Here is a 27,844-nt window from a genome sequence, read left to right on the forward strand (position 1 = left end):
AGAAGGCCCATTACCACATTCTCACAGGCAATTAGGGATGGCCAATAAATGCCGGCTTTGCCAGCGACCGATTAATTTAAAAAAAGCAATGTTGGATGTCAGGGATGCCTGTTGAGTTTCAAAAATTCAAAGGCTTGTTTCAGAAATGCAATCAGAACGATCACTTGTGTTGCCAAAACTGGCAGAAGAAGCCGAGAGGTACTGAAAAGAAAAATGATGTTGGTTCAGGAGCACTGGGCTTGTCGGTGCCACAGTGAATTTCCTCCTGCCCCCCAGCCTAGGTGAACTCCTCAGTTGCACCGTAAAACAACCTGACCCTGGAGAATTCTAGTGGGGTCAGCGTCATTGAGAGTCATCGGCAATTGTTCTGCTTCTCCCCAGCTCTGATTCTCCCCTCCTACCCATGGCTGACTGTCAGGGACACTGGTATTCAAGGACTGGTATTATGTACCATCGAGCTGGAACTTTTCAACAAGAAGAACAGGCACTTTTGCACAAGTCGGTTTTATTACAAAACAGCACTGCTTTTTCTTTTCTGAAATCCCTTCTGGTGTCTGGAATAGCTTTTGTTGAACATTGACAAGTTTAAAAGGAAAGTTAACTTTATGTCGTAAACTTCATAAAGAAATGCCATTCCTGTCTGCATTAAATATTCTGTAATAAATATCCCATCGTCGCCCACTAACGGCCTGTGTTGTGCATCTTCTGGCATTCAAACCATGGCTGTCCTTAACTGGAGGGAATAGCACTTTATGGATCAGTTGGCACCAAGTTTAAACAGAATGATGCATAAAGATAAGTGGGGGTGAAACATATATTCAGAACAAATCGTTTACTAATAAAATATGAGGGCAAAGAAATAATAAATGAAGACTCTAGACATATAACAACTGTTGTAGGAATCACAAAGTGAGCTCTGGGCTTGAGTGCTGCCCATGCTGTTATGGGCGTTGTTTAACATGGATTATTAAACAAACAGAAAAAAATCTAACACACAGCGTAGGAAGGTATTCAAGGAATGACCGTATTGATCTGAATGTTCCCACTCTCTCAAGCTATCACTATAAATCGGTGACGATGGTAGGGGGTGGGCACAGTTGGCATGGTTACAGTCTTGCTATAATACTGTGCAATGGGTCCTCCCTGTTTAACAGGAAGTTCAAACAAAGCCAAGGCAAGGGATTCTTCCCATTCGCACAGGGCTGACTTCCTACATCCTGGCTACCAAACGAGGGCATTGTCACTTGGAAATATCGCCATGCTCCTCCTAAAAAGAAAAATCAGTACAAAAAAAAAATTGCATTACAAAAAAAATAACGAGCATACTGTTTATTTTCCAGGTCTGTAGCAGCGATTCTGTGGCCTTACAAAACGGGGAGTAAGCTGCTCATTCTGATGCCCGATTTAGTAACACCGCCATCTGATAATCACTGCTACAAACCTTTGATAGCTGCCTGCAAAGCTTGTACATCGTGTAAAATAGTTTTTCCCTGCAATGTTATATACAGTACCATGGAGTGTCTCGACAAATACAGCTTGTTTCAGTAAATACTAGATCAGATAAACCTGAAACCCATTTTAAATAGAGAGAATGAGACAACAGCCCAAAACAATATAAATTCATTTACACTTCAGTACGTATTTGGATGATTATGGGGGCTGTTAATCCACAGTCCAGACGATGTCACAGCTAGGTGTGATCCTGGACAGTACAGGGGTCCCCGTAGTGATACTAGTGCTTTCCCATTGTTACAACAACATTATTTTAACATGCTTTAAGCTGAGACAATGGTGGGAGCAATTTAACAGAAGTCCCCAGCTACACCCCTGTAGTGTAGCAGAGGACATTAAAATATACAGCTGCCACATGGAGGACAGGGCCCCTGAAATGTGTGAGATTGGGGTGGGAAGGGGGGGGGGGGGAGGGCATTTGAATTGACTATTGGGAGGAGTCTCCCTTTTGCCTTCTTATAAAGGAGCAAAGAGGTTCTCTCCCGCCCTCCACTTCGAGTCTGTCAGGGTGGGGTCGGACTAACTTCAGACGTGGAAATTTCCAAATGGCAGTGGCTCGACGCAAGATTCAGGTTGTGTGAGAAGTCTCCTGTCTGATGCATGAGACTTGCCAGGACTACCCTTTGTGAGGTTTTGAGTACTGAGCCCGGGTAATGAGCTACACAAACACGATTCATTGGGTTTGGGTACAGTTGGCAGCCAGCTGTGCTACATGTTGCTATCCCGTGTGATGTGGTAACATGTCGATTAACTAGTCGTTTCATATAGAAGTGGTGTTCAGATCAGTGCCTCTTTAAACTATGGAGATTTCATAGCCACATTCCTCAGCATTACTGGACCACAGACTAATCACGTACACACACAGGGTAAGGTTTAATAGAAACACTGAGTTTGTTTGAAGCTCTTGTGCCCTCAGAGGGCCTTGTTTAGGGCGGATTGTTTGCACAAATTGCACCTCAGAGCCAAAGAGAATGGCAGCCTGCTGTTAAGTGTCTCCCCTCACATCCAGTCCTCACACAAGTAGAGGAGGCGGGGTGGAGTCCTTTCAGAAGTGGCTCTCCGTGTTTAACTACTGTCCCAGAGGTTTTCCAGAGCAGTGGCCTTTCTGCAGGCTGATGTCGTCCAGACTGATCTCTCCGCTCTTCTCCTTTTCTCGTACCCCTTTGAAGATGACCTAGGAGAAACCGAGAGAGAGTGTGACCGGGTGTGAAACCAGTTCAGCGAAGTCGACTGAACCCTGGTGTTTCCTGCTAAAGCAGTTTATGTGGCCTGAGCCTTCATTCTCCACAGCTGCTCATCCACATTGAAGCTAATCTGCAAAACTATGCACTTGAGATTAGAGCTGCCTCACTATTTGAATCACGTTTTGTCTCACTTATATCTCCAAAGGCATGTGTCCCACCTTCTTGGGTATATCCGCACCTCTTTAAAGATTATTTCTTGTCTAATAGCAAAACGCACCACTGAAGGTCGAGCACTATTAACTATTTGAGTGCTGAATTGTACAGTTTCCCCACTAAGGTGTGAGGACGTGGTGTGAATATGGTGCTGCTCAGAAAAGCCTTTCTCTTCTCATGCTGATTCATGCTAGATTAGAGCCCAACAGGAACTGGCAATCTTCAGGTATCTCACCTAACTGGCATGTCAGCCAAGGCAAGGTGGGGCGGGGTCATTCTTCTCTTTGGGACGGAGTTCAGGCGGGCGGGACTTGTGTCTGCTCCACATCCGCCCCAGCCCCAACCCTGGGCCAGGGCTCATTAAGTTATACACAATGGGATTTCCCACTGTCAAGAGGGGGCCCTCCAGTATAAAGGAGGGGGTCATTGCTTCAGCACCAGAAGATCCTGTGAGGGGCCTTAAAAGGGGAGGAAGATCCCTTCAACAGGTAAGTCACTGGGGACAGAATAGAGGGGGGAGAAGGCTGATACAAGGCCCTCTCCCTTCACGGGGAACACCTCAGGGCAGTGATTGCTGCTCTTTGGGGCCCGTCACCACGTTCCCCATGGTAGCCCCAGGAGGCTTCATCGTCGCTGGGTCAAAATCCTGGAACTCCCTTCCTAACAGCACTGTGGGAGAACCTTCACCACACGGACTGCAGCGGTTCAAGAAGGCAGCTCACCACCAACTTCTCAAGGGCAATTAGGGATGGGCAATAAATGCCGGCCTCGCCAGCGATGCCCACATCCCATGAACGAAAAAAAAAACACGGGCAGAAAAGAAGCAAAGTCCACCAAGGCCCATGCTAGGCCCCACCACCATCATTTGCAGGCAGTGGGTGGGGACGATGCGGGCTGTGGCAGGCCCAGTGGGGGCAGGGAAATCCCAGTCAGCCGTAGGAATCACCGCTACATTTTACCACCATTTCTCCCATGTATCCACCCTGATTTCTGATGGGATTGCAGAGGAAACCCACCCTCGCCCCCATGTGTCAGCTTGTAGGGAGATTCCCAGTTGAGGGTCTTATCCAACACCCACACTATGTACTTTCCAGTAGGAGTCACTTGATAATGATCATGATGGGGAGCCTTGTCCAATTTTGCCTCCCTACTCTAGGGACTCCGAGGTCAATTGTAACCCCCATGGCTCCTCCCCATCACGATCTTAGCACGGAAGTGCAATCAAACCTGAAATGATCCTTGTCTGTACCACAATGGACGTTACTTATTCATCCATGTGCAGTTCCTAATCTTACCACTATTTCTAATGCCAACATGTGGATTGGATTGCATGGTTTCTTGCAAGCCAACAATTCTTGGTTACAACACACTATTAATCTGAACAGGCAAAGCAATGTCAACATCTCAACAAATGTGATATAATTCATCATCATCATCATCCATCATCCAACATCATCACTCCTGTGACTGTCCTCCACTTTAAGACAGGGTTCTGAACCCTGGTGGTGTGTTTGGAATTGTTCATATTGACTCAGTAACCTCCTCCAACCCTACAACCCTCTGAGAACTCTGCACTCCTCCAATTCTGGCCTCCTGTGCATCCCCGATTTCCTTCACTCCACCAATGGCGGCAGTGCCTTCAGCTGCCTAAGCCCTAAGCTCTGGAATTCCCGCCCTAAACCTCTCCGCCTCTCTATCGCTCTCTCTCTCCTCCTTTCGGACGTTTCTTAGAACCTACCTCTTTGACCAAGCTTTTAGTCACCTGTCTTAATATCTCCTTGTGTGGCTCGGTGACAAATTTTGTTTGATAATCGCTCCTGTGAAGCACCTTGGGACATTTTATTACGTTAAAGGCGCTATATAAATGCAAGTTGTTGTTGTTGTTCTGTACTACGGCTGTATCACATTTGCAGGCTGTGGACGTCATTGGCCAATTCAAGGATTGGCTCAGCCGTCTGAAGCCGTTGGCACTTTCTGGAGGTGACCTGGTTACTTGACCCCAGCCCGGCACTCGGTGTTGACCAATCACGGTAGCACAGTCTACTGTCGTCACAGTAACGGGTTTTAACACCTGACCTGACATACGTGGAGCAGATTCAAATAGGACCAGGTAAATATATGAATAAAATGGAGCGACGGGTTACTTGGAGAAGTAACACACGGATTAGGTGTACAGCATATCAGAGATGATGTACTCCCAGTAAAATCAGCTTGGAAACCAAATTTCACACCGTCTATTCGCTGCAGGAGTGGGCAGCCTTGACATTTCACCAGACTGCAGCGAGTTAGGATCAAGATAAGAGAACAAAGAGGTTTATCGAACTTTGCAAAGGAACTTTTCTCAGATTAATAGTGTGATTTTTCCCGTGGAATTTTTGATAAGTGAACAAAGACCATGAACTTGTGCTAACTGGAAATCTGCCGATCTATAGGATCTGTAGCCTGGCTCCATAAAGCCAACCAGACGCAACTTTGTTCAACACCTTGGCCCAGTACCTCGCTCTCCGATTTAGTCAGTTTATTTCACCTGATTTTCTTGAAAAAACAAACAAACTTTTTGTAGCAATCCTAATGCCCTCAGGACATCCCAAATACTTCACAGCTGATGAAGTACTTTTGAAGTTAGTCGCTGTTGTTGTGGATGAAAATGTGGCAGCCGATTTGTACACGGCAAGATCCCAAACCCAGCAATTAGATTTTTTTTTAAATGTTTGGTGGCGTTGGTTGAGAGTGGAATATTGGCCCAGGACACCTGAAGAATTCCCCTGTTCTTCTTTGAATAGTGCCATGGAACCTTTTACATCCACCCAAACAGGCAGATGGGGCCTCGGTTTAAATTCTCATCCTCATGTTCAAATACTTCCATGGCCTCACCCCTCCCTATCTCTGTAAACTCCTCCAGCCCTTCAACCCTCCGAGATCTCTGCATTCCTCCAATTTTGGCCTCTCGTGTCTTCCCGATTTCCTTCAGCCCTCCATTGGCGGCCGTGCCTTCAGCTGCCTGGGCCCTAAGTTCTGGAATTCCCTCCCTAAACCTCTCCCTAAACCTCTCCATCTCTCTTTCCTCCTTTAAGACGCTCCTTAAAACCTATCTCTTTGACCAAGCTTTCGGTCACCTGTCCTAATATCTCCTTATTTGGATCGGTGTCAAATTTTGTCTGATAATGCTCCCGTGAAGTGCCTTAGAACGTTTGACTACGTTAAAGGGTCTATATAAATGCAAGTTGTTGTTATGAAAGATGCCAGCTTCGACTTTGCAGTTCTTGCTCAATACTGCACTGAAATGTTGGCCAGCTCAAGTCCTGAAGTGTGACTTGGGGAAAGGCTTTGTTTTGCCTTAGCTTTGTAAATACACTCTTTGCAAACTTGCAGTGCATGTAACCCACACTGACTTTACAGGGTTGCCTCCAATTGCAACAGCTTTACCAGATGCGACCCTGTATAGTAAATAAGGTGTGGCGTAACCATCAAAGGCACCATGACTCCACTTGGAGAGGGTTTCCCGGGCAACCGCTGACTGCTGGCGGTGACAAATGCAAACAGCTGCTGCTGCCTGCGACACTTAGATTGGGTGTGGCTTTTTGGGTCTGATTGCAGGCAGAAGGGAATGCCTTTCAACGAAATTGCCTGTGCACAAACCTCACTTATGCCTTGTTTCTCTGTTATAATATAGAGGGACAGCTGAATAGCAGCAATTCCGTAAATTAAATGGGGTCAATGTTTAACCATGCTTACTGGGAGCAGTGTGCTGAGTGACCAGTCCTGGTTATCTTCCACAACAAGCCAACTAGACACTGAGGTTCCTGGGACTGGAAAGCTCCGGGGAGGAGGCCAGGGGTTTGAGACAGAACCCCGCAATGCCGGGATTTCACCCCATTTTCTGTGGCCATTTAAATTCCCAGTTGGGGGTGGGGTCTTCTACCTGCTCCCCTCCCCCCCCCCCCCTCCCCATGTAAAGGAGCCATGTCCAGGAGGGGTGGAGTTTGCAAGCTACCTTGGCAAATCCGCTCTTTACGTCGTCCTTGAGCCTTAGCGCAATTGAAAATTGGCGTGATTCCCACCGAGGGCCTTAAGAGGCCTTGAGCCTCTGTGAGGGAAAGGCATTTGATCCCTGAGGAGATCGATTATCTTCCTAAAGAGGCCAGGCTTGCTCCAGTGGAAGCAGAAGAACTGAAGGGAGGAACGTTTCCGGCCCTCCTCCCCGCCGTCGTATCGGCAACCACCTTGGCACTCCAGCTGGTGGCACAGGGGTGGGCAAAGTGCCACTCACGCACCCACCCAAGCTATGCAAATGACCCCCCCAACCCCAGAATTTGGGGCAGAATCTCCCAGCCTTGGGAGGTAGGGCAGGCACCAGTTGAGCTTCGAAGTTGAGAGGACGCTGAGGGATTTCGTGGCCACGAAATCCCTCAGCGTCCTCTCAACTTCGAAGCTCAACTGGTGCGTCATTCATGGAGCACCAGTTAGAATCTCCAGCCCCATAGTTTTTAAAGCAGCGTTCATTGTAAATCTAACAATACTCACGTTCTCGAGGGCTGGCCCTTTCAGTGTGAAGCGACTCGTCCTCCAGCCGTGCCCTCTATTCCTCTCCCACAAGACGTGCCCGTAAACGCCGTTCCTCTTCACAAACACCTGGATTTTCCCGGGGGAGTCTCCAGACAGCTTGTGCCTGAAGGTAAGACAGAGGTTGCCTGGATGTGCCGTTCGGCCCAAAGCAAGGACAAGATGGGCCACTTCCCTCCGTTTGCCGTTAGAAACAGGAAGAGTCAGATACCAACTACGACCTAAAAACACAACCAGTAGAGTTAATTGGACTCGGTGGTTACAAAGGGTTGGGGTTACAATGGGAGGGGGGCAGGGGTGGGGTTAGTGGACATTGCAACCCAAAATCTGATCTCTCTCTGGAAAGAAAGAAAGACTTGCATTTATATAGTGCCTTTCACAACCTCTGGACTTCCCAAAGTGCTTTACAGCCAATGAAGTACTTTTTGAGGTGTAGTTACTGCTTTAATGTTGGAAAAGCAGCAGCCGATTTGGTCACAGCAAAGTCCCACAAACAGCAATGAGATAAATGACCAGATTTAGTGATGTTGGTTGAGGGATAAATATTGACCAGGACACCGGGGAGAACTCCTCTGCTCTTCTTCAAATAGTGCTGTGGGATCGTTTACATCCACCTGAGATGGCAGCCGGGGTCTCGGTTTAACGTTTCATCCAAAAGACGGCACCTCCGACAGAGCAGCACTCCCTCCCATGGCACTGCACTGGGAGTGTCAGCCTGGATTTTGTGCTGCAGTCTCTGGAGTGGGACTCGAACCCAGAACCTTCTGACTCGGAGGCGAGAGTGTCTACCAACACAATGGAACAACTGCCGGAATAGAACACAAGGGCCTGGCCAAAACAGCCATCCACAGGTCCAGGAGGCGTGGGTCCTGCGGAGGTGGGGGGCTCGCTGTGACTGCCTGCCTCTGCTTTGCGGCCTTGTACCCGCCCGGGTGGCCCTGGAGAGGGTCCGTACAGTGCCCACCGGTAAGCTCAAGGCCTGCCGCGATGAGTGGGCACCGCAGGATGTATTTTGCATCGTAGATGAGGGGAACAAAACTGAGATCTAGTTCACTATTTTGAGCTCCTTTGTGTTGAAATGGATCATCTGTGAGAACGTTTTATTCATGGTGCCCTCCCCTCTTGAGGGGGTTAATTATTATTGGCCAGGTGGCACTGGGTCCAGAGCCATCCTCTTGGTCCACTTTCAAATAGCCCTGCGTAGAACTGCCTCAGTGCCTGATCAGCCTTTGCTGAAGGAGAAGGTGAAAATGATAGCATTTGTTTTTTTTAAAACATGAGCAGCGCACACCATCGGGAATAGGTGCTAGCAATGAGGAGCTGGTCTCAACTTTGGAAAATCCACAAGCCTTGGTCAACAACCAGAGGACACAGATTTAAGATAAGAAAAAGAAAAAGAAAGACTTGCACTTATATAGTGCCTTTCATGCCCTCAGGACGCCCCAAAGTGCTTTACAGCCAATTAAGTACTTTTGAAGTGTAGCCACTGTTGTAATAATTGGCAAAAGAACCAGAGGGGAGATGAAGAGAATTTAGTTTTACGCAGTAAGTTGTTATGATCTGGAATGCACTGCCTGAAAGGGTGGTGGAAGCAGGTTCGATAGTAACTTTCAAAAGGGAATTGGGTATATACTTGAAAAGGAAAAATTTGCAGGGCTGTGGGGAAAGAGATGGGGGAGTGGGACTAATTGGATAGCACTTTCAAAGAGCCAGCGCTGGCATGATGGGCCGAATGGCCTCCGTCTGTGCTGTAAGATTCTATGATTCTAAGTCTGATATAACAGTCTCCAATGCCACACCGCTTATTGACAACAGCTAGTCCGCAATGGAATGTGCTATATGTTCCTTATATAATTCTGGCACTAACACCCATGGTTAACAAGATAATTGTTGCCAGTGCTCACCACAAGCTATGTTTGTCCTTCATTAATGGCAGCAGGGACCTGCAAAGACATCACAACATTCCAGAACAGAACTCAGGATTCAAATTTGGAATTTGGTGACACAAAATATGCAGCTTCACGGAAGGAAGTGGCTGTATTCACTTAAGTGTAATCAAACGCACTCTTGGTTGTTGGATTCAGGATCATTCAAACAGCAGCTGATTGTTCATTTAACAACAGGCCGGTTCTCCCCGCCATCCAACTGTAATCTCATATAAAAACCTGCATCCATGAAAAATTCCTCACTTTTCTTCACTTTGATGAGGGATAAGGAGAGGGACGAGCCAGTCCCATTGGAAACATTCAGAATCAAATTGCTGGGCTCCCATGCTTGTCTCCACTTTTTTTTTATTACTCATTCTTGGGATGTGGGCATCGCTGGCAAGACCAGCATTTGTTGCCCATCCCTGAGAAGGCAGTGGTGGGCCTTCTTCTTTAACCGCTGCAATAGCAGTTTCATACAACTGAATGGCTTGCTAGACCACTTCAGAGGGCAGTTAAGAGTCAACCACGTTGGTGTGGGACTGAATTCCGATATAGGCCAGACCGGGTAAGGACAGCAGGCTTCCTTCCCTTTCCCTACAACTGAAAACAGATTATCTGGTCATCTATTTAATTGCTGTTTGTGGGATCTTGCTGTGCGCGAATTGGCTGTTGTGTTTCCTACATTACAACAGTGACTACACTTCAAAAGTACTTCATTGGGACATCCTGAGGTTGTGAAAGGTGCTATATAAATGCAAGTTCTTTCTTTCTAAAGGACATTAATGAACCGGTTGGGTATTTACGACAATGGCCATGGTCACCTTTACTGATACCAACTTTTTATTTCCAGATTTTTAAAAACTGAATTTGAATTCTCCAAGTGCCACTACACCATCGTACCCTCTGATTGGCATGATTGAACCTGAACTTGTGCTAGTTGTATGAAAACAGCATGTATCCTTGGCGCTCTCAACTAATCTTAGATTTCTTCATTCAAAGAAGCGGGGGAATCAATAAAGTTACTGCGAAGTGATGTGATTGATTGTTGGGGAAAAAAATAACTGCATCGCATTTGATGAAAACAATTGGGAAAATAAGGACAAAAGACTTAAAGGGTCCAACCACATTCTAAACTTGTATCTAGTGAAAGCTTAACCTGGCAGCATAGAATCTCCCTTCCAGGTTCAAAATAACCAATCAAACAACTGAGTTTGTGCTCCTGACCGATTGTACCCAGAAACGTAATCAGTTGAATGGATTTTCACATATGGGCAATCTGATTAAATTATCAATCCTATCAGAAACTCTCACTTCAATTGCCCAGTCACATCATCAGGCAGGAGAAGTCATCAGCATCCATCACTTATACAAAGATATCAAAAAAGGCAACAAAAATAGGGAGCATGAAACAACAAGATCTTTATGATCATCCGTCTTTCAGATGGGACGTTAAACTGAGGCCACATCTGCCCTCTCAGTTGGATGTAAAAGATCCCACTGCACTATTCAAAGAGCAGGGGAGTTCTCCCTGGTGTTCTGGCCAAAAATATTTATCCTTCAACCAACATCTAAAACAGATGATCTGGTCATTTATTTCATTGCTGTTTGTGGGACCTTGCTCTGTGCAAATTGGCTAACGTGTTTCCCTACATTACAACAGTGATTTCACTTCAAAACTAGTTCATTGGCTGTATAGCGCTTTGGGACGTCCCGAGGTGGTGAAAGGCACTATTCTGGTTCTCGTGAGGATCTCTTGTTCAAACGCAGAGTTGCAACAGTGTAGATGTGAGTTTAGAGCTGCATCTAAGCTGTGCAAGGGAAGGCTCAGTGCTCACACTAAGCGTACAAAAAGGAAAAACGGTACATCCTTCACCTTGATGAACAAATAGAAAGGAAAGCCTTCTGCATTAACTGTTGTGTTTAGAGTTGATCTGTCAGCTACAAAGGCAATCAAGCGAAAGAATATCTCTGTTGAAATCACTGTGCAACAGTTGTTACTGTAATCAATTAGAACATATGGCCAGTACTCGGGGTATTCTGAATTGTTCCCCTGTCTACTGTGCTACTGTGTGTTTAGGAACTAATGAGGCTATTATCCAAGCAATACTCTCCAATCAGGGAATGTTGACCTTTTCCTGGTTCCCATTTATCCCCGTCTATGTCATGTTGAGGAGCGGGTATGTAGCTGGATGCTCAGAAGCTGGACGGGGTATCAATCATCCTGATTTGTCGATGTATCTCACTGCCCTTGGTGTCTGCCCTCATTGGCCTCCTGATGTCTCAGTTAATTGGTTCTGCATGCCTGTTTAAATAATAACTTCCCTCCAGAACTGTTCTGTCAAGGACATTCTAACAGCCTACTGTTATAACACAGAATCCACGTGTTAACCATAAACAAGAATCATTTAGGCCCAGCAGCTACAGTGAAATTCAGATGAAACCCTCTTTACACTGCAATTTTTATTCCAGCATAAATTTGGATTAGATCCCTCTGAGGGAGAGTGGAAAGGAGGTGGGAAGGACTGACTTGCATTTATATAGGGCTTTCCACGACATCAGGACGTCCCAAAGCACTTCACATCCAATAAAGAATTTTTGAAGTGTACTCACTGCTATAATGTAGGAACATGTGGCAGCCAATTTACGTACAGCGTGATCCCACAAACAGCAATGAGATAATGGCCAGATCATCTATTTTGGGTGGTGTTACTTGAGGGATAAATATTGGCCAGGACACCGGGGAGAACTCTCCTGCTGTTCTTCCAGTAGTGCCATGGGATCTTTTACATCCATCTGAGCGGGTAGACAGGGCCTCGGTTTAATGTCTCTCCGACAGTTTAGCACTCCCTCAGTATTGCACTGGAGTGTCAGCCTAGATTATGTGCCCTAAGTCTCTGGAGTGGGCCGGCATTTGTTGCCCATTGCTATGATACAAGTGACCGGCCTGCCAGATCACTTCAGAGGACAGTTAAGAATCAACCACGTTGGTGTGGGACTGGAGGCCAGACCGGGCAGGGACGGCAGGTTTTTTTTTAAACAGGATCCTTTAGATGTTGAAATTAGTAGGAAAAATGGTTCTTTGAAACGTCCATTTCGTTTCACTTTCTTCTGGCATTCTGTGAGCTAGCTCTGAGGATGCAGTCAGCTTAGACAGCGAAAACACAGGCCTGGAGGAGCCTGCCAATGGCAAACTGATAAACCTGCTGCTAAAGGGAAGTCCAGGTTACATGGAGGTCACCCATGTCATTTCCCTTTAAATACCGTCTGGGAGCTGGGATTCAGCCTGAGCAACGTGGCACTTGGAGCTGGCCACAGATTTCCAGCGCCTGCGAGCATCATCTCCTGCTTAGGCCCATCACAGAAAGGCCCCTGGTATAGATAAGGAAGAATTTATTTCAGCAAGAAATTCAAAGTCATTTTTCTCCTCTTTCCATTCATTTGATGTATTTTTATTGAGTTGAAATCGCACTGTATGATAATAGCCTCCATTTTAAAATTCTCATCCTGATATCCGAATGCCTCATGGCCTCGCTCCTCCCTAGCCCTGAAAGCCCCCGAGCACTCTGTGTTCCTCCAACTCTGGCCTCTTGCGCATCACAAAATCCCTTTGCCCCACCATCGGCGGCTGTGCATTCAACCGTCCAGGCCCTAAGCTCTGGAATTCCCTCCCTGCACCTCTCTGCCTCTCCCACTCGCTCTCCTACTTTAAGATCCTCCTTAAAACCTACTTCTTTGACCAAGCTTTCAGTCATCCCTCCTAATGTCTCCTTTATTGGCTCAGTGTCAATTTTTGTCTGATCATGCTCCTGTGGTTATGTGCCTTGGGCCGTTTTTCTACATTAAAGATGCTAAGTAAACGCACGCTGTTGTTGTTGTAGTTACTTGGTCTACCTGCGTGTGTGTGGAATAAATGTTTTAAGAAGTTCAATCATTTTGATTACCTGATGGTGCAGGAACTCGCTCCCAGTGAAGGCCGGCATCTTTCTCTTGCGTCCACCCACACATTCCATGATCAAAGTTGCAGCTGTTCACCAAAATGTCTGCCGACAAACCACAAACGCCAGATGTTTATTCCACTCGGCCTTGCACAGTTAAAGACGAACCGTTGGCTCATTGTGGGGGGGGGGGGGTCTCGCGGCAGGTTTGCTGTGAAACGTTTACTGCAGGTATCGGGCCTGAAATTCCGCGGGGTCCTGCTTTGCCTACACACGGGCGAGGACGCGGGCCCTGTCCCAAATTGGGGGGGTGAGCCTGTTTGCATGGGGCTGAGGTGCGGGCCCCTGGCACCTGCAGGGATGCTTGAGCCCCAGCTGCCCTCATACGGCCCCACCGCCTGGGGCCTTCGGAGGCCCTACCGTCCTGAAGAAACATTCTCAGCTTTACATTCGCCTGGTACAAGTTTGGGCTTTGGCAAGGGCCAAATCTGCAAGAGCAGATCACAGCTCCACAGCCTTATAAGGGCATATCGAGCGGAATTCCCAGGGTAGCCCGGGAACTCCCCAGACATTCCCACTTGACATGAGGGGGTGTCAAGCAGAGTAATCAACCTCATACTCCACCCCTCCACCTCACCCCATGGAAAACAGCAATCACTGGGAAACGGGCTGGAATCCCAGCAGATCCAAGTTCCATCCCAAATTCCAGCTGTCAGCAGGTGTTGCACCGTTTCACCACCCTTGGGACGTGTCCGCAATTTCAGGTGCATTATATTCGATCTAGTTCAAAACTTTTAATGCACTTTTAAAATTTAGATCTTTCTTTTAAATTAAAACTAAAACGATAAAAAAAACATTTTTTGCAGCATTTGCAGTCAGTGCTGTCGTGTTATATCATTCCCTCAATGTTTTGGAGTGCCTTAGGACAGCGGCTCTATGGGGATGTGTCTCGTGGAACACTTTCCCTTTATCGCCCTGCCCTTTAACGGGCTACTTGTTCTTAGGATCATAGCATCATACAGCACAGACGGAGGCCATTCGAGCCATCGTGCCTGTGCCGGCTCTTTGAAAGAGTTATCCAATTGGTCCCACTCCCCCACTCTTTCCCCATTGAGGTAATTCCCCTCTGCACCCATTCCAAGGCCTTGACATCCTTCCTAAAGAGTGGTGCCCAGTGGTGGACACAATATAAGTTCTGTTCTTTTTAACTGTATAATAGGCAGTTGTTAAGGTTGAGATTAAAAGATAAGCTTCTGTTGGAATAAATCCAAAGTGTCAAAGGAAGGACGTGCTACGATAAGACTTAAAGATTACCATCTTGTCAACTATCGATCGCTATTTACCTTATCACAAACTCTTTGTAACCTTGAAGACCTCTATCAGATCACCCCTTAAGTTTCTCAGTTGTGGTACAAAATGCCCTTAACCTTCTCAAGTCTTCCTTCACCTTTGTGAATCTACCCTTCACCTTGTCCATTGCTTTTATACCTTTCCTATAATGGGGCGCACACAATACTCCAACTGCAACTTAGCCTAGACCTCGCATAGGTCACCTCCTTGCTTTTCCATTCTATGCCTCTTGATACGAAACCAAGGATTTCATTTCCCCTTTTTATGGCCTCATCCACTTGCACTGCCAACTTTAGTTAACTGGGTATCTGCCCAAGGTCCCTCTGCTCCTCTACTCCATTCATTCAGTATTTATCAGCAAGCCACACAGAGCTTTGAAAGCTGCAATTCTCTCGCATTGTAAAAAAAATACAACTGTGATGTTGGTTCTGAAAGATAAACTCCAGTTGAAATCTCGTCTGACCAGATGTCCAGTTTGGCCACTGCTGGTCAGTGCTCAGTCCTGTTGAAAACATTTCAGATCAGCTTACTCCAGTTTCAAATGATGCTTCTGTGCTGGCAAATCATTTTATTTTTTAAGTTGCAATTTTGATTCCACACTGTCTAAGCAATGAGTTCTGTACTTTACATCCATCAACTCCATAGCCCACCTCCCACTGAGAGAGAGTGAGACAGAGAGAGAGTGACAGTTGCAGGAATCGCGTGAGAGACAGAGAGAATACACAAGATAAGGGCTCATGGGGTTGGGGGTAACATGTTAGCATGGATAGAGGATTGGTTGATGGACAGAAAACAGAGAGCAGGAATAAACGGGTCATTTTCAGGTTGGCAGCCTGTAACTAGTGTGCTGCAAGAATTGGTGCTTGGGCCTCAGCTATTTACAATCTATATTAATGACTTAGATGAAGGGAATGAGTATAATGTAACCAATTTGCTGATGACACAAAGCTAGGTGGGAAAGTGAGCTGTGAGGAGGGCACAAAGAGTCTGCAAAGGAATCCGAAAGTCTTCTAGAGGCATGTAAACAGTAAATGGGTAGTGAGAGGAGGGATGGGGCCAATTAGGGACCATAAAGGAAACCTACTCATGGAGGCAGAGGGGATGAGTACTTTGCATCTGTCTTTACCAAGGAAGAAGATGCTGCCAGAGTCTCAGTAAAGAAAGATATAGTTGAGATACAGCAAAGACTATGGGCCCCAACAACATCCCATCTGTAGTGCTGAAGGCTTGTGCTCCAGAACTAGCTGCACCTCTAGCCAAGCTGTTCCAGTACAGCTACAACACTGGCATCTACCAGACAATGTGGAAAATTGCCCAGGTATATCCCGTCCACAAAAAGCAGGACAAATCCAATCCGGCCAATTACCGCTCCATCAATCTACTCTCATTCATCAGCAAAGTGATGGAAGGTGTCGTCGACAGTGCTATCAAGCAGCAAATACTCACCATTAACCTGCTCACCGATGCTCAGTTTGGGTTCCGCCAGGACCACTCAGCTCCAGATCTCATTACAGCCTTGGTCCAAACATGGACAAAAGAGCTGAATTACAGAGGTGAGGTGAATGTGACTGCCCTTGACATCAAGGCAGCATTTAGCCGAGTGTGGCACCAAGGAGCCCTAGTAAAATTTAAGTCAATGGGAATCAGGGGGGAAACTCTCCAGTGGCTGGAGTCATACCTAGCACAAAGGAAGATGGTAGTGGTTGTTGGAGGCCAATCATCTCAGCCCAAGGACATTGCTGCAGGAGTTCCTCAGGGCAGTGTCCTCGGCCCAACCATCTTCAGCTGCTTCATCAATGACCTTTCCTCCATCATAAGGTCAGAAATGGGGATGTTCGCTGATGATTGCACAGTGTTCAGTTGCATTCCATTCCTCAAATAATGAAGCAGTCCGAGCCCGCATGCCACAAGACCTGGACAACATCCAGGCTTGGGCTGATAAGTGGCAAGTAACATTTGCGCCAGACAAGTGCCAGGCAATGACCATCTCCAACAAGAGAGAGTCTAACCAGCTACCCTTGACATTCAACGGCAATACCATCGCTGAATTCCCCACCATCAACATTCTGTGGGTCACCATTGACCAGAAACTTAATTGGACCAGCCATATAAATACTGTGGCTACAAGAGCAGGTCAGAGGCTGGGTATTCTGCGGCGAGTGACTCACCTCCTGACTCCCCAAAGTCTTTCCACCATCTACAAGGCACAAGTCAGGAGTGTGATGGAATACTCTCCACTTGCCTGGATGAGTGCAGCTCCAACAAACTCAAGGAGCTCGACATCAACCAGGACAAAGCAGCCCGCTTGATTGGCACCCCATCCACCACCCCAAACATTCACTCCCTTCACCACCGGCGCACTGTGGCTGCAGTGTGCACCATCCACAGGATGCACTGCAGCAACTTGCCAAGGCTTCTTCGACAGCACCTCCCAGACCCGTGACCTCCACTACCTAGAAGGACAAGAGCAGCAGGCACATGGGAACAACACCACCTGCACGTTCTCCTCCAAGTCACACACCATCCCGACTTGGAAATATATCGCCGTTCCTTCATCGTCGCTGGGTCAAAATCCTGGAACTCCCTACCTAACAACACTGTGGGAGAACCTTCACCACACGGACTGCAGCGGTTCAAGAAGGCGGCTCACCACCACTTTCTCAAGGGCAATAAATGCTGGCCTTGCCAGTGAGGCCCACATCCCATAAACAAATAAAAAGATACTGGATGGGCTAAAATTTGATAGAGAAGAGGTACTAGAATGGCTAGCTGTACTTAAAGTGGATAAGTCACCCGGTCCGGATGGGATGCATCCTAGGTGGCTGAGGGAAGGAAGGTGGAAATTGCAGAGGTACTGGCCATAATCTTCCAAACATCCACAGATACAGTGTGCTGCCAGAGGGCTGGAGAATTGTAAATGTTACACCCTTGTTCAAAAAAGGGTGTAAGGATAAACCCAGCAACTATAGGCCAGTCAGTTTAACCTCGGTGGAGGGGAAATTTTTAGAAATGGTAATCCGGGACAGAATTAACAGTCACTTGGACGAGTGTGGATTGATTAGGGAAAGCCAGCACGGATTTGATAAAGGCAAATCGTGTTTAACTAACCTGATAGAGTTTTTTGATGAGGTAACAGAGAGGGTAGATGAGGGCAATGCAGTTGATGTGGTGTATGTGGACTTTCAAAAGGTGCTTGATAAAGTAAGCTTATCATCAAGATTGCGGCCCATGGAATAAAGGGGGCAGTAGCACCATGGATACAGAATTGGCTAAGGGACAGGAAACAGAGAGTAGTGGCGAACGGTTGTTTTTTGAACTGGAGGGAGGTGTACAGTGGTGTTCCCCAGGGGTCGGTAGTAGGACCACTGCTTTTCTTGAGATATATTAATGACTTGGGTGTACAGGGCACAATTTCAAAATTTGCAGATGACATAAAACTTGAAAGGATAGTAAACAGTGAGGAGGATAGTGATAGACTTCAAGATGATACAGACAGGCTAGTGGCATGGGCGGACACGTGGCAGATGAAATTTAACGCAGAAAAATGCGAAGTGATACACTTTGGTAGGAAGAACAAGGAGAGGCAATATAAACTAGAGGGCACAACTCTAAAAGGGATACAGGAACAGAGAGATCTGGGGGTTTATATGCACAAATTGTTGAAGGTGGCAGGACAGGTTGAGAAAGCGGTTAAAAATGCATACGGGATCCTGGGCTTTATAACTAGAGGCATAGAGTACAAAAGTATGGAAGTCATGATGAACCTTTATAAAACATTGGTTCGGCCACAACTGGAGTATTCTGTCCAGTTCTGGGCACCACACTTTAGGAAAGATGTGAAGGCCTTAGAGAGGGTGCAGACGAGATTTACTAGAATGATTCCAGAGATGAGGGACTTTAGTTACGTGGATAGACTGGAGAAGCTGGGGTTATTCTCCTTGGAACAGAGATGGTGGTGAGGAGATTTCATAGAGGTATTCAAAATCATGAAGTGTCTAGACAGAATAGATAGAGAGAAACTGTTCCCACTGGCGGAAGGGTCAAGAACCAGAGGACATAGATTTAAGGTGATTGGCAAAAGAACCAAAGGTGACATGAGGAAAACCATTTTTACACAGCGAATGGTTAGGAATTGGAATGCACTGCCCGAGGGGGTGGTGGAGGCAGATTCAATCATGGTCTTCAAAAGGGAACTGGATAAGTACTTGAAAGGAACAAATTTGCAGGGCTACAGGGATAGGGCAGGGGAATGGGACTAGCTGGATTGCTCTTGCAAAGAGCCGACGCGGTCTCAATGGGCCGAATGGCCTCCTTCCGTGCTGTAACCTTTCTATGATTCTATGATGTCGTTAGGTTAAGTGAGTGGGCAAGAAGGTGGCAGATGAAGTATTATATGGGGAAATGTGAGGTTATTCACTTTGGTAGGAAGAATAGAAAAACAGAATATTTTTAAATGGTGAGAAACTATTAAATGTTGGTGTTCAGAGAGAAATGGGTGTCCTTGTACGAGAAATACATAAAGTTACCATGCAGGTAAAGCAAGCAATTAGGAAAGCAAATGGAATGTTGGCCTTTATTGCAAGGGGGTTCAAGTACAAAAGTAAGGAATTCTTACTACAATTGTACAGGGCTTTGGTGAGACCTCACCTGGAGTACTGTGTATCTAAGGAAGGATATACTTGCCTTAGAGGCGGTGCAGCGAAGGTTCACTAGATTAATTCCTGGGATGAGAGGGTTGTCCTATTAGGCGAAGTTGAATAGAATGGGCCTATACTCTCTGGAGTTTAGAAGAATGAGAGGTGATCTAATTGAAACATACAGGATTATGAGGGGGCTTGACAGGGTAGATGCTGAGAGGTTGTTTCCCATGGCTGGAGAGTCTAGAACTAGGGGGCATATTCTCAGGATAAGGTTAGGGCCATTTAAGACTGAGATGAGGAGGAATTTCTTCACTCAGAGGGTTGTGAATCTTTGGAATTCTCTACCCCAGAGGGCTGTGGATGCTGAGTCGTTGCATATATTCAAGGCTGAGATAGACAGATTTTTGGACTCAGGGGAAATCAAGGGATATGGGGATCGGGCAGGAAAGTGGAGTTGAGGTCGAAGATCAGCCATGATCTGATTGAATGACAGAGCAGGCTCGAGGGGCCATGTGGCCTACTCCTGCTCCCATTTGTTATGTTCTTAAGTACCAGAAACTTACTGAGAGGGAGTGAGAGAGTGACAGTATGAGGAACTTACTGAGAGAGGGAGAGAGTGACAGTATGAGGAACTTACTGAGAGTGACAGTACCGGGAACTTACTGAGAGAGAGTGAGAGTGTGAGGAACTTACTGAGAGAGAGTGAGAGTGTGACAGTACCAGGAACTAACTAAGAGAGAGTGAGAGAGTGACAGTACCAGGAACTTACTAAGAGAGAGTGAGAGAGTGACAGCACCAGGAACCTATTGAGAGAGAGTGAGAGTGTAACAGCACCAGGAACCTATTGAGAGAGAGTGAGACAGAGAAAGAGTGACAATGGCAGGAATCAAGTGAGAGAGACAGTACCCAGAACTTATTGAGAGTGAGAGAAAGAGAGAGTGACAGTGGCAGGAATCGAATGAAAGAGAGACAGTACCAGGAACTTACTGAGAGAGAGTGAGAGAGTGACAGTACCAGGACCGTACTGAGAGAGAGTAGCAGAAACCTGCTGTTAGAGTGAGTGGCAGTAACAAGAACAGAGAGAGACAGTAACAGGAGAGAATTTTCATGATTCTGAAAGCTGCTGCATAATAGCCATTTTGTATCAGATGGTATTAATAAAGTTGACATTCTGCATTCACTGTGTGAAGGAGCTGGTGCTAAAAAAGTAGATTTACCTGTAAAATGAACTACTGCCCAATCAGTGCCAAGAGTCAAGTGTTTCTCTCAATTCTCAGCTGAGATAAGGCCCCTATGAGGGTTGCTTTGAACCCACAATGATAAAACCCTCCACCTTTTAGCGAGCTGGAGCTGTGGGCTTTTATTTCACATATTTGGAGCCCTGCCAGGTCCAAACAGAGCGTGAGTGACAGGATCGGAATAAATACCTTGGTCATCCCTTGCATCATTTTCCTCCGCTGTAATCCCCTTCTCAATGTCAAGGTGGCCAAATAAAGCCCCGTTCCCTCCAGGTTGGCGTGGGACTGAAAATGAATGAAGAGTCGTTAGATGCAATTTAAGACTAATCGTGTTCACACAGTCCTATAAATGTAATTATGTCACTGGCGAGGGGAATGCAGAACAAAGCACATTCGACTGTTCAGCTCACATTGTTCCTTTCACTATGCCGAGCAGGCTAGACTGAAAAAAGCAAATCTGCAAAAACTTTCCTTCACTTTTGACAAGCCCCTGTTAGATTGCTGTTTGTTGTAATAAATTTTGCGATATAATTTCTCCATCAATGAGGAGTGTCCATATCTTTTTTTTTTAAAAACTGGGTGGGGGCAGGTTGAATTTTGTGCCTATCAAGGAGAACAGTTCCACCTGCTTTTCTCTTCTCCCAGGCTCCTGGCCCATTGCAGCCTGCTCTGCTTTGCGTGTTTTTCCTACTTCTATTTCTATCTGCCTCATCCCTCACCTCCTCAGCTATTCACACGTTCTCCGTGTCCCATAAATGTCTTTAATTTCTTTGATTCCCTTATTATGATTAGACCATACTTGGAGTACTGTTCTGGTCTCCATATCATAAAAAGGATATAGAGGAATTGGAGAAGGAGCAAAAAAGATTCACAAGGATAATACCAAAACCGAGAGGATATACTTATCAGGCAAGACTAAACAGGCTGGGGCTGTCTTCTCTAGAAAAGAGAAGACTGAGGGGTGACCTGATTGAGATCTTTAAGATAACGAAAGGGTTTGATAGGGTAGATGTGGAGAAAATGTTTCCACTTGAGGGGGAGTCCAAAACTAGAGGTCATCAATATAAGATAGTCACTAATAAATCCAATAATTCAGGAGAAACTTCTTTACCCAAAGAGTGGTAAGAATGTGGAACGTGCTAGCATAAGGAGTAGTTGAGGCAAATAGCATAGCTGCATTTAAGGGGAAGCTGGGTAAGCACACGAGGGAGAAATGAATAGAAGGGTATGTTGATAGGGGTAGATGAAGTAGGGAGGGAGGAGGTTCATGTGGAGCATATATGCCGGCATAGACCAGTTGGGCCGAATGGCCTGTTTCTATGCTGATGACTCAATGTAACAATGTGATGTAATTAGGCTCCTATTGTCTCATGCTAACGTCACTCCTATCATTTCGATCATAACCACTGCTCCCATTTTCTCGGACAGGAGGTGCTAGTAATGGTTCTGCTGTAACCATTTACACCTCCTCTTTTGTTTCTTTGCTTGTCCCGTTACCCACCCCCTTTTGCCTTGCAGCATCATCCATTTTGTCATTTAATCACTCCTGCCTTCCACCCTATCAAAGATCTTCCCCTTTGTTCTTTCTTCTCCTTTGCCCTCCTTTTTCCAGGCTGTTAAATCCTTAACTTCTTCCAATTCTAATGAAAGGTCATCGATCTGAAACGTTACCTCTGTTTCTCTCTCCACAGATGCTGCCTCACCTTTTGAGTGTTTTCCAGCATTATCCGTTTTTATTTCAGATTTCCAGCATCCGCTGTATTTTGCTTTTGACTTAACCCATCTCCTGTTTTCCATTTATGCACTTTACAGGTCATTCTACTTCTCATGTGTGAGGACAAGTTGTACAGGTGCCTGAGCAACCCTGGATTAGGGAGGGGTTAAATGGCCCTGATCACTATCAAGCAATCTCTATTGGAAGTACATATCAGGTGAGAACAGGATCAAGCTTCACTCAGAATGAGGTCTAGAAAATAATGTGTCAGCAAATAGCTTGTTGACATTCATGTTCCAGGCGCACACATAAAGAAAGACTTGCATTTATATAGCGTCTTTCATGATCTCAGGACGTCCCAAAGCGTTACACCGCCAATGAAGTACTTTTGAAGTGTAGTCACTGTTGTAATGTAGGAAATGCGGCAGCCAATTTGCACACAGCAAGATCCCACAAACAGCAATGTGATAATGAGCAGATAATCTGTTATGGTGATGTTGGTTGAGGGATAAGTGTTGGGCAGGACACAAAGGAGAACTCCCCTGCTCTTCTTTGAAATAGTGCCATAGGATCTTTTATGTCCACCTGAGAGGTCAGAGGGGACCATGGTTTAACATCTCATCCGAAATACAGTGCAGCACCTCCTCAGTAAGTACCATCCTAGATTACATACTCGAGTCTCTGGTGTGGGGCTTGAACCCACAACCGTCTGACTCAGAGGCAAGAGTTTTACCACTAAGCCACGGCTGACACTGGCACAATGGGTGATTGGGCAAAGTCCCTGAATTGGAAAAGGAGTCAACAGTTTCTAGAGGGAAGAGGATGAAAGGATGAAAAAAAGGGAGAAAACAAAATAAATCGTACTTCATTTCAGCAGAGAAAGTTTTAATTCCTGATTCTCCTGCCTCTAGGGAATTCAAAGAATTAAAAATAATATTACTGTAAAGCCAGTAATTGGATGCGACCTTTTAAAAAAAAATCTATCCTTGGCAGCGCCTCGAGCTGAGCCTTCTCTGTAATTCTATGTTGCTATTTGTGTCGTTGGTCTTAGTGTCGAAACAGTCTGTGTGCAGAATGCAGTCACCGCCAAGATTCCATTAGCTGTAATGAAGATTAGTGGTCACAGCAAAATACCAGGAATACTGCAGCTATGGGAGGGAAACCTTTATCATTGCTCTCCGTGATATTACTATATCCAAACCGCCATGTGAGACACCTTCCTTTTTAGAATCACACCACGTGCTAACGAAGCCTGAGTTATCTTTGGTGAATGCCAGTCGAATGAGGTGTATAGTGGATGTGCAAGAGTATGTGCTACTTCACACTGATGGCTGATAAAGGAAAGAAGAACCTGCATTTATATAACGCCTTTCACGACCTCAGGTCGTCCCAAAGCTCTTTACAGCCAATAGAGTACTTTTGAAGTGTAGCCACTGCTGTAATGTAGGAAACAGGCAGCCAATTTGTGCACAGCAAGGTCTCACAAATAGCAATGTGATAATGACCAGATAATCTGTTTTAGTGGTGTTGGTTGAGGGACAAATATTGGCCAGGACACCAGGGAGAACTCCCCTGCTCTTCTTCAAAATAGTGCCATGGGATCTACTGAGAGAGAAGATGGGGCCTCGGTTCAACGCCTCATCGGAAAGGCAGTATCTCCGACAGCGCAGCACTCCCTCAGTACTGCACTGGAATGTCAGCCCAGATTACGGGCTCAAGTCTCTGGATTGGGACTATGAACCAACAACTTTTGAGTTAGAGGCGAGAGTGCTACCACTGAGCTAACAGCTGCAGCCAGGTTTTAAGCAGTAGGATGAATGTCACCATGTCGCATTATCTGCATCCTAGATATAGCCCGGGTGTTTTGAGTGAGCTTCAAAATTCACTGACTATCTCATCCTAATTGATTCCGTCGTTCCTGCCGTTTGTTTCTGCAAAGTAGTGTGAAGAGTCTGAGAGATCCTTTTGATCTAAAATCAAGCATGAGGCTGGAAGGATTGACAGGATGCACATTGAGATATTGGTGGCCGCTCTACTACAAGTCTGAACGGCCAGTTAGTGATGAACAAGGCCACTGATTTATGGTTTTTATGGAAAAATGGAAGGAATTGTGGAATTTGACCCGCATAACACTGGTAAAAATCCCAAGTGATAAGAACAGAATTTGATTTATTCAGTCGTTATAAACCAATGACCCTACTGTGAACAGAGTTTGATCCACAAAACACCAGCAACAATCCTACATCAACAATGTAGTTGATGTATTCAGTCACCGTGAATCATTGACCGTACTGATAAGTATTTCCCAGAGAGTGAGTTATGACACTTTCTCAAACAAGTTAATGTGTAGCAGTGCCTCAGGTTCACAGCGGAGGCTTCTGGTCATTCTCAAAGACCAGAAGGATGAGGATTTTGAAATCAATATGCCGGAAGATGGGATGGGTAGAACTGAAAAATAAGAAGGGAGAGATCACTTTGATAGGATTGTACTACAGACCCCCAAATAGTCAACGGGAAATTGAGGAGCAAATATGTAAGGAGATTACAGACTGCTGCAAGAAAAATAGGGTGGTAATAGTAGGGGACTTTAACTTTCCCAACATTGACTGGGACAGCCATAGCATTAGGGGCTTGGATGGAGAGAAATTTGTTGAGTGTATTCAGGAGGAATTTCTCAGTCAGTATGTGGATGGCCCGACTAGAGAGGGGGCAAAACTTGACCTCCTCTTGGGAAATAAGGAAGGGCAGGTGACAGAAGTGTTGGTGAGGGATCACTTTGGGACAAGTGATCATAATTCCATTAGTTTTAAGATAGCTATGGAGAAGGATAGGTCTGGCCTAAAAGTTAAAATTCTAAATTGGGGAAAGGCCAATTTTGATGGTATTAGACAGGAACTTTCAGAAGTTGATTGGGAGAGTCTGTTGGCAGGCAAAGGGACGTCTGGTAAGTGGGAGGCTTTCAAAAGTGTGTTAACCAGGGTTCAGGGTAAGCACATTCCTTATAAAGTGAAGGGCAAGGCTGGTAGAAGTAGGGAACCTTGGATGACTCGGGAGATTGAGCAACTAGTCAAAAAGAAGGAGGCATATGACATGCATAGGCAGCTGGGATCAAGTGGATCCCTTGAAGAGTATAGAGATTGCCGGAGTAGAGTTAAGAGAGAAATCAGGAGGGCAAAAAGGGGATATGAGATTGCTTTGGCAGATCAGGCAAAGGTGAATCCAAAGAGCTTCTACAAATACATAAAGGGCAAAAGGGTAACTAGGGAGAGAGTAGGGCCTCTTAAGGATCAACAAGGTCATCTATGTGCGGAACCACAAGAAATGGGTGAGATCCTGAATGAATATTTCACATCGGTATTTACGGTTGAGAAAGGCATGGGTGTTAGGGAACTTGGGGAAATAAATAGTGATGTCTTGAGGAGTGTACATATTACAGAGAGGGAGGTGCTGGAAGTCTTAACGCGCATCAAGGTAGATAAATCTCCGGGACCTGATGAAATGTATCCCAGGACGTTATGGGAGGTTAGGGAGGAAATTGCGGGTCCCCTAGCAGAGATATTTGAATCATCCACCGCTACAGGTGAGGTGCCTGAAGATTGGAGGGTAACAAATGTTGTGCCTTTGTTTAAGAAGGGCGGCAGGGAAAAGCCTGGGAACTACAGACCAGTGAGCCTGACATCTGTAGTGGGTAAGTTGTTAGAGGGTATTCTGAGGGACAGGATCTACAGGCATTTGGAGAGGCAGGGACTAATTAGGAACAGTCAGCATGGTTTTGTGAGAGGAAAATCATGTCTCACGAATTTGATTGAGTTTTTTGAAGGGGTAACCAAGAAGATAGATGAGGGCTGTGCAGTAGACGTGGTCTACATGGACTTCAGCAAAGCATTTGACAAGGTACCGCGTGGTAGGTTGTTACATAAGGTTAAATCTCATGGGATCCAAGGTGAGGTAGCCAATTGGATACAAAATTGGATTGACGGCAGAAGACAGAGGGTGGTTGTAGAGGGTTGTTTTTCAAACTGGATGCCTGTGTCCAGCGGTGTGCCTCAGGGATCGGTGCTGGGTCCGCTGTTATTTGTTATTTATATTAATGATTTGGATGAGAATTTAGGAGGCATGGTTAGTAAGTTTGCAGATGACACCAAGATTGGTGGCATTGTGGACAGTGAAGAAGGTTATCTGGGATTGCAACGGGATCTTGATCAATTGGGCCAGTGGGCCGATGAATGGCAGATGGAGTTTAATTTAGATAAATGTGAGGTGATGCATTTTGGTAGATCGAATCGGGCCAGGACCTACTCCGTTAATGGTAGGGCGTTGGGGAGAGTGAAAGAACAAAGAGATCTAGGAGTACAGATTCATAGCTCCTTGAAAGTGGAGTCACAGGTGGATAGGGTGGTGAAGAAGGCATTCGGCATGCTTGGTTTCATTGGTCAGAACATTGAATGCAGGAGTTGGGATGTCTTGTTGAAGTTGTACAGGGCATTGGTGAGGCCACACATGGAGTACTGTGTACAGTTCTGGTCACCCTATTATAGAAAGGATATTATTAAACTAGAAAGAGTGCAGAGAAGATTTACTAGGATGCTACCGGGACTTGATGGTTTGACTTACAGGGAGAGGTTAGACAGACTGGGACTTTTTTCCCTGGAGAGTAGGAGGTTAAGGGGTGATCTTATAGAAGTCTATAAAATAATGAGGGGCATAGATAAGGTCGATAGTCAAAATCTTTTCCCAAAGGTAGGGGAGTCTATAACGAGGGGGCATAGATTTAAGGTGAGGGGAGAGATACAAAAGGATCCAGAGGGGCAATTTTTTCACTCAAAGGGTGGTGAGTGTCTGGAACGAGCTGCCAGAGGCAGTAGTAGAGGCGGGTACAATTTTGTCTTTTAAAAAGCATTTGGACAGTTACATGGGTAAGATGGGTATAGAGGGATATGGGCCAAGTGCAGGCAATTGGGACTAGCTTAGTGGTATAAACTGGGCGACATGGACATGTTGGGCCGAAGGGCCTGTTTCCATGTTGTAACTTCTATGATTCTATGATTCTATGATTCTATGATAAGCCAATGGAGGTTAGTGAGGACCAGAGTGATGAGTGAGCAGGACTTAGGATGGGATAGAGTGAGGGGGGCGGAGTATTGGATCAGTTGGATGAAAAAAGTAAACAAGCTGTTCTATTCCTCAGCACTGACCTCCCATATATTGAGGAGCAAAATATAATTTTTAATGAACTAAAGCAATGCATGTGTTCTATCATTTATTTTTCACTTTTTTTTTCTGCACTTTCTGTGACTCGCTTCTCACCCTGAATGACCAAAATGAATATGCTGATCTCAGTCGATGCCCAGTGCTGGATTACCACAGAGTGAAGTAACAGAGGGAGGAGGCAGATGAGGTGTATAAAAGTTAACGCATTTATGAGGACCAATCCAGTAAATAGGTATCTACAGGCCCTTTCAAACTTGAACACTTTTATTGTTCACCACAGAGACTGTGAAGTGAAAGGAGTTTAACAAATAGGTAACTAGTAGGACATCGCATGTCAGAGATTCATAGCTTCATGC

At 45.8% G+C, this 27,844-nt stretch overlaps 1 protein-coding gene across 2 annotated transcripts in view; it reads right to left on the bottom strand.

Moving 5' to 3' along the window:
• Positions 1–488: 488 nt before the first annotated feature.
• Positions 489–27,844, bottom strand: part of npnta (nephronectin a) — a 71,731-nt gene continuing 44,375 nt past the window's right edge. For both annotated transcript variants that reach the window (XM_067994441.1, XM_067994440.1), the window contains 4 exons: positions 20,753–20,848; positions 13,342–13,440; positions 7,434–7,693; positions 489–2,686 (listed from right to left, as the gene is read on the bottom strand). In XM_067994441.1, the coding sequence (XP_067850542.1) occupies positions 2,582–2,686; positions 7,434–7,693; positions 13,342–13,440; positions 20,753–20,848 (560 nt within the window). In that variant the 3' untranslated portion in view covers positions 489–2,581. The remainder of the gene's footprint in view (positions 2,687–7,433; positions 7,694–13,341; positions 13,441–20,752; positions 20,849–27,844) is intronic.

This window comes from Heptranchias perlo, chromosome 1 (genome assembly GCF_035084215.1).
Source record: "Heptranchias perlo isolate sHepPer1 chromosome 1, sHepPer1.hap1, whole genome shotgun sequence".
NCBI lineage: Eukaryota > Metazoa > Chordata > Chondrichthyes > Hexanchiformes > Hexanchidae > Heptranchias > Heptranchias perlo.